At 36.7% G+C, this 9,571-nt stretch overlaps 1 protein-coding gene across 1 annotated transcript in view; it reads right to left on the reverse strand.

Annotated features, from left to right (window-relative positions):
- The window catches only part of LOC129235660 (organic cation transporter protein), a 30,389-nt gene extending 21,054 nt beyond the window's left edge, over positions 1-9,335 (reverse strand). The window contains exons 1-3 of the mRNA XM_054869619.1: positions 8,825-9,335; positions 8,494-8,643; positions 7,838-8,192 (exon numbers count right to left, since the gene is read on the reverse strand). Coding sequence (XP_054725594.1) covers positions 7,838-8,192; positions 8,494-8,643; positions 8,825-9,193 — 874 coding nt within the window. The 5' untranslated portion in view covers positions 9,194-9,335. The remainder of the gene's footprint in view (positions 1-7,837; positions 8,193-8,493; positions 8,644-8,824) is intronic.
- Positions 9,336-9,571: the final 236 nt, after the last annotated feature.

Here is a 9,571-nt window from a genome sequence, read left to right on the forward strand (position 1 = left end):
TTTTTAAACATTCGGCAAATTTTGATAAAAATTAAATTTTTTTTAATTAGAATTAAAAAAAAAATTATATATGTAGTCTTATAGTCTATTCACATTTTAATATAATAAAGTGTGAGTGTGAAGAGGCTCAAAATTTGCGTTGATTTTTGATAGTTTTTTTATCTGTCAGTGTAGCGCATTTTTTTTTTCATATAATTAAAAAAAATTGAGAAAGTCTTTATATGGAGAAAATGCTCAAGATGCTAGGAAAACAAAAAAAAAAAAAACCTGTAACTCACCAATCATTTTGAATCACTTTCAAATTTTTGAAGACCTTAATATGCAAATATGATAAAAGATATCAATCTTTCGGTACTTAAGTTTTCTGAAAAGGGCTTTAAGTTGTTTTGAGTTTCTGAAATAAATGGGGATGAAACCACAAAAAATAATCTATTTGCCTAATACTGTAAGCGTTTGATGACAAACACGAAAACAGGCCGAAACTTTGATTTATTTTAGAAGTGATTTTAACAAGACCTGGGTTATAGAATTTTTCAAAAGTAGCCAAGGGTGCATTTTATTGCTTTCATTGAAAAAATGTGATATGAGGGCCAATACTTTTACCACCAAATTCGGCTTACCATAATTACTTCGTGTCATAAAAAACTTTGAGTATATCAGGTTTGTATAGATATTTGTTTGTAAAAGTGACAAACAAGCTTGACAGCAAACTTTTCAAAATCTTTAATTTCCTTGAAGCACCCCACCTCAGTTGAGAAGGATAGTGTAATGCTTCTAGTACAGAACAAAAGGGAAGTAATTGATCGACGGAGCATTTCTCTGCCTAGCATAAAATCTTCAAGCCTTGACAGATAAAATTTTTTACTAACCAAAATCTGGCGTTCTGGTTACATTGAGAGAAGACTCTTTTGGTATAAGATGCAGGAGCTCTGGTTTAGCTAATGGTTGGACTGGTAGAAGGTTGGTTGCTGAGGCAGCATTTTTATGGTTTTCTGTCACTACTAAAACTTGAATATCGGGCCATCCTAAAGAGATTTCTACTAAAACTTAAGTCTCTCGGAGTTCTGAAGGTGAAGTACTTTACATGAGCATTCTCCAGCAGTGTTGTGAGTTACGGTTGAATATAATGTTATATCTTCATAGATACTGAGTTTTGGTAATATAAGAAGAAATGTCACAGAGGAGTCACTGAAAGTTCTGAGAGATTTTCGGTTTATTATATATATATAATTGGTGCGTACACACTTTTTGGGTGTTTGGCCGAGCTCCTCCTCTTATTTGTGTCCTGATGTTGGTCCACAAATGGATGGACCTACAGTTTTAAGCCGACTCCGAACGGCATATAATTTTATGAGGAGCTTTTTCGTGGCAGAAATACACTCGGAGGTTTGCCATTGCCTGTCGAGGGGCGATCGCTTTTAGAAAAATGTTTTTCTTAATTTCGGTTAATTAGTTTCTAAGAAATCATAGAGAAACCATTTGGTCTACTACCAAAAAAGTGTAGAAGAAAGTTAAGCTTCTTCACTGTTGATTCGATACTGCTTGATATAGGCGACAGGGAAAAAGAGGACTGAGTTCTCTGTTTATTTACTTTCGAGTATCATGTTGATTATCTTATCATGACAAGCTTTCGTCAAACTGTATCGGTTGTTGCTGTTGCTATATGGGCCTTCCCAAGCCTTGCATAGAGCTTTGCTCCACTAAATGTTGTTATTGGAATCATCTCGTACTGGATCGAAAAAATCGGGCTTGAGAGGGAGACGTGCTAGAACAGTTGGATAGAGTAGGCATGCGAAGATATGACACATATAGTACATGTTTCTTATGTCAAGATTTATTCTGAATTAGTGGGTTTGTTCTGAGATAAGCCGCGCTTCTTGCCTTGGCTTCTGATTACGACATAAATAGAGAGATATTTTTTTAAAGAGCTAATTGTTTCTCGATGCCTGCTTACATTTGTCTGTTAATAATCCGTCTTTAAATGGGTGTGTTTTGATGGGCCCAGGAGGCTACTCCACTTATAGTCAGTACCTGAAGAGTACGAGAGAGTATTTCACGGATTATACTACCAAAGACATCTTACCGTAATACTCATATTTATATTGTGATACATACATACAAGTTTTACAAGTTGACAAGTCTATATTTGGAAGAGTTTTAGGCATATCTATGAGAACATCATTTACGGTAAAAAGTCCTCTTCTTTTCTTTGGGTCCACTTGATTGGTTTGTGTTACAAGTTAAACAGATCCTGTAGAGGTTTCATACAAAGTGTAAAATGATGTTTATAATTCTGCAGAAAAATATTAAAACAACTTTGAAAATTTCTATTTACTTTAATTAACAACTATTTGTCCTTCTCCAGTGCCATACAACAATACAAATTCATTCAGAATATCCTTGCATTTTTGTGGTTTTTTGGTACTGTGCATACAATTAAATTTCCAACATTTTGCACTTAAAGTTGGCTTTGACATTTACCACCAATCAAAGTCAGCAATGTTAAAATAACAATTGAAAAACAAAACGACAATCGAACAAATGTGCAGCAACAACAATGCAAGCACTTCAATGACGCTTGTTGAGTGTAGCTACCTTTGATGGGCAACGACTATGAACTTGACAATCAAAAGCGGCTACAATGCCATCCAGCTAGGATGTCAAGCAAAGAAACAATTTACTCATGCAACCAGGTATGTAGATATGTACGTATGAAGCTTACAGACATACACTCTAAATGCCGCATTCATCCATGATTGTGTTGATTGAATTGGCAACATTGCTGCCGGTGCTCAGACACTACTCACAAGGGACATTCGTAATTATCGTCCAAATGACTTCAAGTGCCTATGTGTGTGTATAAATGTACACAGGTGCTATACATGAAAAGATTGACCTTAAATCTTAGTTTCATGCCTTCATACACAGATGTCCATTAAGGTAGGTCCTTCTATGGTAAATATAATATTTCCCCCTGCAAGTCTCAGAAGTGAATACATATGTGTTTATGTAGAGGGTTTTCTAATTGAGTCGGATCACTGTTGATCTATGAAATCCGTCACTGATGCTAACTCAACTTACATGACTAATCAGCTCGTATAAATGATGTAACTATATTATGAATGATTTGCGGGTGCGATTATCTCTCGCAGAGGTAACTGCTAGACTTTTTCTTGTCTCAGATCTATGTCAATAAGCCGCAATCGACAGCCGCCGTCCGTGTGAACATAACTCAGGGACAGAGTCAACCGAATCTTTTGAAATTCATTAAATGTGGCAAGAGGTTTGAGGTTTGCAAGTAACATTAGTCGCCTGCTTTTAGTATTTAGAAACAAAAATTTAATTTTTTAGGATAAAATACGATTAAACAAATTTAAAATTATTATTTGATTCACCTAGCTACGCTTGACTTGCCCTAAACGCCACTAATGCGTACCGCTTTTTTCATATAAACCCCATTACAAAATTTTGAACTTCATATTTTATATATATATTATATATATATATATATATATATATATATATATATATAATTGGCGCTTACACCCTTTTTGGGTGCTTGGCAGATCTTCTCCTCCTATTTGTGGTGTGCGTCTTGATGTTGTTCCACAAATGGAGGGACCTACAGTTTCAAGCCGACTCCGAAGTGCAGATATTTTTTATGAGGAGCTTTTTTATGGCAGAAATACACTCGGAGGTTTGTCATTGCCTTCCGAGGGGCGACCGCTGTTACCAGAATGTTTTTCTTAATTTTGGTGTTTCACCGAGATTCGAACCTACGTTCTCTCTGCGAATTCCGAATGGTAGTCACGTACCAACCCATTCGGCTACGGCGCCCGAATAAGACAATATAAAATATTGTCTGGGTATGTAGTTTTATAGGCCATTGAATTCTGAAAATACGAAATTAATAGTGATAAATCGGAGCCATTTATCTTGATTTTGACATAGCCTAGCAGATACTGGCTATGTTGTTATTATCACTAAACAGTCACCATTGATCATCGTGCCTCTATGTATAGATATGTATAGTATAACAAACTTTTTACGAAATAGATAGATATGATATGTTCTTAGCAGTAACATTTCGTGCTCTCAACTATAGGAGAAAAATGTTATTTATTGCAGCCGAAGTCTTATGGACCTCTTATCCATCCTTAATTTCTATGCGCCCAAAAATATTTTGTGACTTTACACACTTTTTTGAGTTATCAGAAATTTTGATCCGTGGGGCTGGTCTAAGGATGCAAGTAAGGGCTATTCATATGAAATTTTTTTTCTTTTATAAACATGTTTCTATAGGGTTTTCCAATAAGAGGTGTCATTTTGATGTTCAAAGAAAAACGCTATTTTTTAATATAAATGATCGGATGTTTATTTCATTATAAAGAGGAAGGTATGCCGTTAATAGTGGAAAATAACATCAGGCAAATGACCACCACGACCACGCTTACAGGACAATATCCTTTTCATGCAATTTTCCATAACCGAATTGCAAAGTGGCTGCCCTATGTCCTCGACAACCTCACAAATTCCATCTTTGAGGTCTTGAATCGACCTGGGCTGTTGGCGTAGACCTTCTCGTTCACGTGGATCCAAAGAAAAAAGTCACAAGGTGTTAAATCACAAGTTCTCGTGGCCAATTGTGATCATCTCTTCGAGAGATAACACGGTCCGGAAACTTTTTCCGTAAAATATCAATGGTTTCGTTGCTTGTGTGTCACGTAGCGTCGTCTTGTTGAAAATAAACGTTGTCCAGATCAATACCATCTAATTCCGGCCATAAAAAATCGTTAATCATCTCTCCTGTTTAACATCTAACACCTGTTATTGGAAAACCCAATTATATATCTGCGGTTTATTTTGAAAATAATTAAACAAAAAGTTAATATTTTTTAATAAGTTTTGCTATAAATGAAAATATAGGGTTTCCGATTGATTTAGGGGTATAAATAACTCAGCTGCCTACTAGCCCTGCAGTGTAGATCCTCCTGCTTAAGTTAGCAGGACGAAACTATATTGAATATGTCTGGCTCAATATCGCAAATTTTCCCTTTCATCTTACAGGTACATACATATATACCTATTACTTTGGAGCTATTCGCATAGTATTAATTTTTAGCCACAAAAAAAAATACTGTATCGATTGGCATCGCCAAGATGGTTATTAATATGCTGCCGATTTTTTAATGGGCTGTGACACGCAATTTTTTTGAATTCAAGAATTTTACAAAAAAGCAGACATTTTATTGTCACTCTGTGTAAATGATAACCTTCTCTATATTGACTTGCAGATTTTATAACGCAACATTTTTATTGTGAACATACCCAACTATGACGAAAAATAACTACCCGAAACCTGTAACATATACGAGTATATACAGACTTCTCAAACATTAAGGGACCAAGGAAAAACTCTTAGAATTCGTCCCCAGCCTTCAAATCAGTAGGAAATTATATGTGAAAATCGGTTCTATTGTCTGTAAAACTTAAGTGAAGGCTTATTCAAGTCTTCCGCGAGGAACTCACAGTGACCCATTGTTATTCATTATTTTTATAAATGACTTACTGCATCAACTGCTTAATGCATGCAGATGATGTAAAACTCCTCCTTGAGGTATGCAAACCATCTGACTACAAAAACAAAGGTGCACAACCAACAATTATTTAGATCTCAATATAAAGAAATTTATTGTGTTGACATTTCCCAGGAAGTCAAACGTTTGTTTATTTAAATATAAACTGAACTACTGTGTACTATATTGCCGATACGAAATTAAAGATCTAGGTGTAATTTTTGACGTTAAGCTATCATTCTCCAATCATATTAATTTCATTTTCTCCAAAGTACTAGTAACTTCAAAATTCCTCAGACATTGGTCATGGAGTCCACACGAGAAATGTAAATTTAATCTTTTTGCAAAATTTAAGCAATTTCAAGATGTAAGACATCTCTGTGTAGATTCAAACAAATAAATAAACTTCGTTCCTAAATAGGTTGGGTGACATATGAACGAACAAAATGAAACGAGGTTTTTGTCACATTTTTCGGCACAAAATCGTGCTCAGTGCTCAAATAGCATGTAATTAAAAAAAGAACAGCAAATGGCCCAGCCTGAACAGTCATCCTAGATATTTATTTATTAACTTATTTAAAAATCCAATGAATATAATAGCTTCTTATAGGCTAAGTGGACATATTTTAAGGTTAATAGACAATAAAATAAAGAAAGTACAATTCAAAAAAAAAAAAAATTAAAAATCTATCTCAACAAATTTAGAGATTTTATTAAACTCAATTAAGGTTCTAGAAATAGAAGCATTCTGAGCATAAAGGGATTTTGAAAGACCTACATAGAAGAACTCCGACCTACGCAGAGCTCTGGGCGGAATATTAATGACAATCCTCTCAAGAAGCATCGGACAGTTAGCAGGATGAAGTCGAAAATGAAAGATAAAGATAGGATTATTCTCCTGCTTTGCAATGATTTTAAGTTGATCAATAAGCATCGCGCTTCATATGTAGGGATAGGATCCGATAAGCGTAAATTACGCAACGCGAAATTTAAGAATACTTTCTAGATTCGTTCAATTCTAGCAGCACGAATAATACGGATAATGAAAGATGCATACTCCAGTTTGGAACGGACAAACGCCGTATACAAAGCTTCAGCATATGAGGGTCGGGGAAATCGGAGATATGATGCCTAACAAAAGCAAGCATGGCGAAAGATTTGGCCATAATTAAATTTATATAACTAGTAAAAGTAAATTTCGAATCAAATAATACACCCAAGTCTTTAATATCACTTACATGTGACAGGGGTGTTCTCGAAATGTGATGAGAGGAGCCAATAAGAGTGGCACGCTTGGAAAAGGTAATTTGGAAGCACTTATTTATGTTGAGCCAAGTACGATTATTAGTACATTATCTAAATCAATTTGCATCAATTCAGAGTCGAAGGAGCTAGTAATCGTTGAATAAATCTTAACGTCGTCTGCATAAAGCAGGAATCTTGCTGACGAAAAGCAGGCATAAATATCGTTGATAACCAGAACAAAAAAGAAGCGGAGCCAGAATACTACCTTACGGAACCCTAGAGCAAGCAACGAAAGGAAGAGACCTAACGTTATCAACGACGACCAAACAATGGCGATTCTGGTGATAGAACAGATAGAATTTGGGATCGTTGTCTCGTTATGTTGGACTACTCGCTGAGTCTATTCAATTGAATTATTCTTAGCATATTTTACCTATTTGAATAGTGTGACGTCGGGTATGAAGTGAAAACTCGTGCTTTAAGTACTGTAAGAAATTCACAAAACCTGTAAATTTATTAAACTTTTGGTTACAAATTCTTTATAATTAATAGGTTAACAATTTCAACTTTACACTTGTGTTCAACTTATCACCCGATCACTAGTCAAAATCTAATATGCAGGAACTTACTGTTTTAAGAAAAAGTAAAAAAATGTCGGTGGAACTTTGCTTTCATTTGCTAACAATAAACAATGGAATGAGTTGAACAGTTACACAAATGAATTGGGTGAGCACGTAACAGTTTTGACAGCGAAAGGGTATATAGATAGAACGAAGGGAAATATAGGTAGGGCCAAGAGTGGTAGTGCTCAGTTACCGTGAAGCGGATAAAAAGCGGCGGTATTTTCAAAAACAAAAAAAAAACCGATGTTTCTAAAAGTCGATGTTCCTACACAGTAAAGTATTTAAAAAAAATTAGTTTGGCTAACAAACTGCCGTTAGTTACCTAGATATTGAACTCAAGAAATCATAGTTTAAATTTTTAATTTGCTTTTCTTTTTTTTACACTTAACTTACCAAAAATCGTTTGTAGCACGGCAGATATGAAGAGCATCTTTTTGCGGCCAAATTTGTCCGACAAATAGCCCGATAAAATGCCACCTGTTGCCACACCCAATAGAAAGAACATTTCTGCCACATTCTTAAAGTACTCCTTGTCGCACACCAAATCCCACTGTGAAGTCCATGTGTTGCCCAAATTGTCATCGTTGTCATATTCCCAAGCCGAGCAGGGGATGCGTGTGGCATTTTGGACGACGGCCAGCGGTGAGATAAGATAGTGTTGAAATGCAGACACCGCTGAGGGCTCATGTGGCAAACTGCCATGTGGCTGCTGTTGCTGTTGCTGCCGGTTAAGTTGTTGCAACGCTGGCTGGTGTATGTGTGAGAGTAGAGGTGATAGAGCCACACATCGTCACACAGTTAGGAGTGAAGCAGCGAAGAGGGCAAGCGGAAGGAAGATAAAGCAAGAACAGACATGGAATTGCGAATTAGTAAGAATTTCACATTCGAGTGCACATAAGCCAGAATGCAACGTAAACACACATACACCTAGACATGGACAAAGAGTAGCAGCAGTAATTGCGGCAATTTGCTGCAGCTGCTCAGCGCATGTTGAAGGTGTGTGTTTGTTTTTGTTCCAACAATATGGCGCTGGCTGCTTGTAGATTTACCTGCATCTCTATGCTATCGTTTCGCACGTGACTCCAGTCGATGTTCGCCTGAAAGCAATTGTCCTGTGAATCACTCAGATTGCGCCACACATCCACCGACAAATTCTGCAAATGTGGCGGTCGACTGCACCAGAAATTTTTGTTGATCGCCTGAAGCGAAGCAAGAGAGTGAGCAATGACGTGTTGTATGTTTCGTTTTTGTAGAAAAGCATAATTTAATTTGAATTTAGTTTCAATTTCCCCAAACAGGCGACCCAAGCGACTTTAATATAAATTTCGTTCCCCTCAGCGTATGAGTAACAAAAAAATTTGATTACGCGCCGTGACTCACCTGATACACTGGCGACGATATGTGAAATGTGTTGGGCACTTGAAATAATGACAATAACATTGTCATCAGGCATTGCCACTTGCCGAAATGTCCCACTAGCTCGCCGATCACATCAGTCTCATTATCATCTTTGCTGCTGCTGGTGCTGATGTTTGGTTCTCGCCTCGTTGGCGCTATTGCCGGCGGTGAGGGTCCATTATTGGCAGCGATCGTGCCGCTGTTTGCTGACGTCACGGTGCCGACAGCCGTTGCTGGCGCTGTTGTTGTTGTCGTCCTCGTGTTGGCAGGTGGCGCTTCTGTCGCTGCAGTGTTCGCGCTGCTGGTGTTGTTGATCTCATTAGAATTTGAATTTTTACGTTTCGCTGTCATTTGTTTGTGTTGATTTTTCTGTTTTTGTTGGTGGTGTTGTGGTTTTTTTTGTGACGTCACAATTGTCGGTATCAATTTGCCGGCATTAGCTGTGGTTACATGCAATGAGGACGGTCGTTTGTTACTTAAATGATTCCCAAATCGGCTTGCTGCAATGAAATAAAATGATAAGAGAGTTAAATAAAGTAAACAAAACAGGAAATGGAGATTATCTTTTCATATACAGCAATCCGAAAGTTTGCTTATTTTTTTGTAGTTTATACACTCCTTAACTAATCATCCGATTTGATGGAAATTTAGATGAATTTTTTGGAGCAAGTCTGAGAAGGAGTTTCCATTTGTTTGCATTCGCTAGGTGGCGCTGCCGAGAAGTGTTTC

The sequence above is a fragment of the Anastrepha obliqua genome, chromosome 1 (assembly GCF_027943255.1).
Source record: "Anastrepha obliqua isolate idAnaObli1 chromosome 1, idAnaObli1_1.0, whole genome shotgun sequence".
NCBI classification, from domain to species: Eukaryota; Metazoa; Arthropoda; class Insecta; order Diptera; family Tephritidae; genus Anastrepha; species Anastrepha obliqua.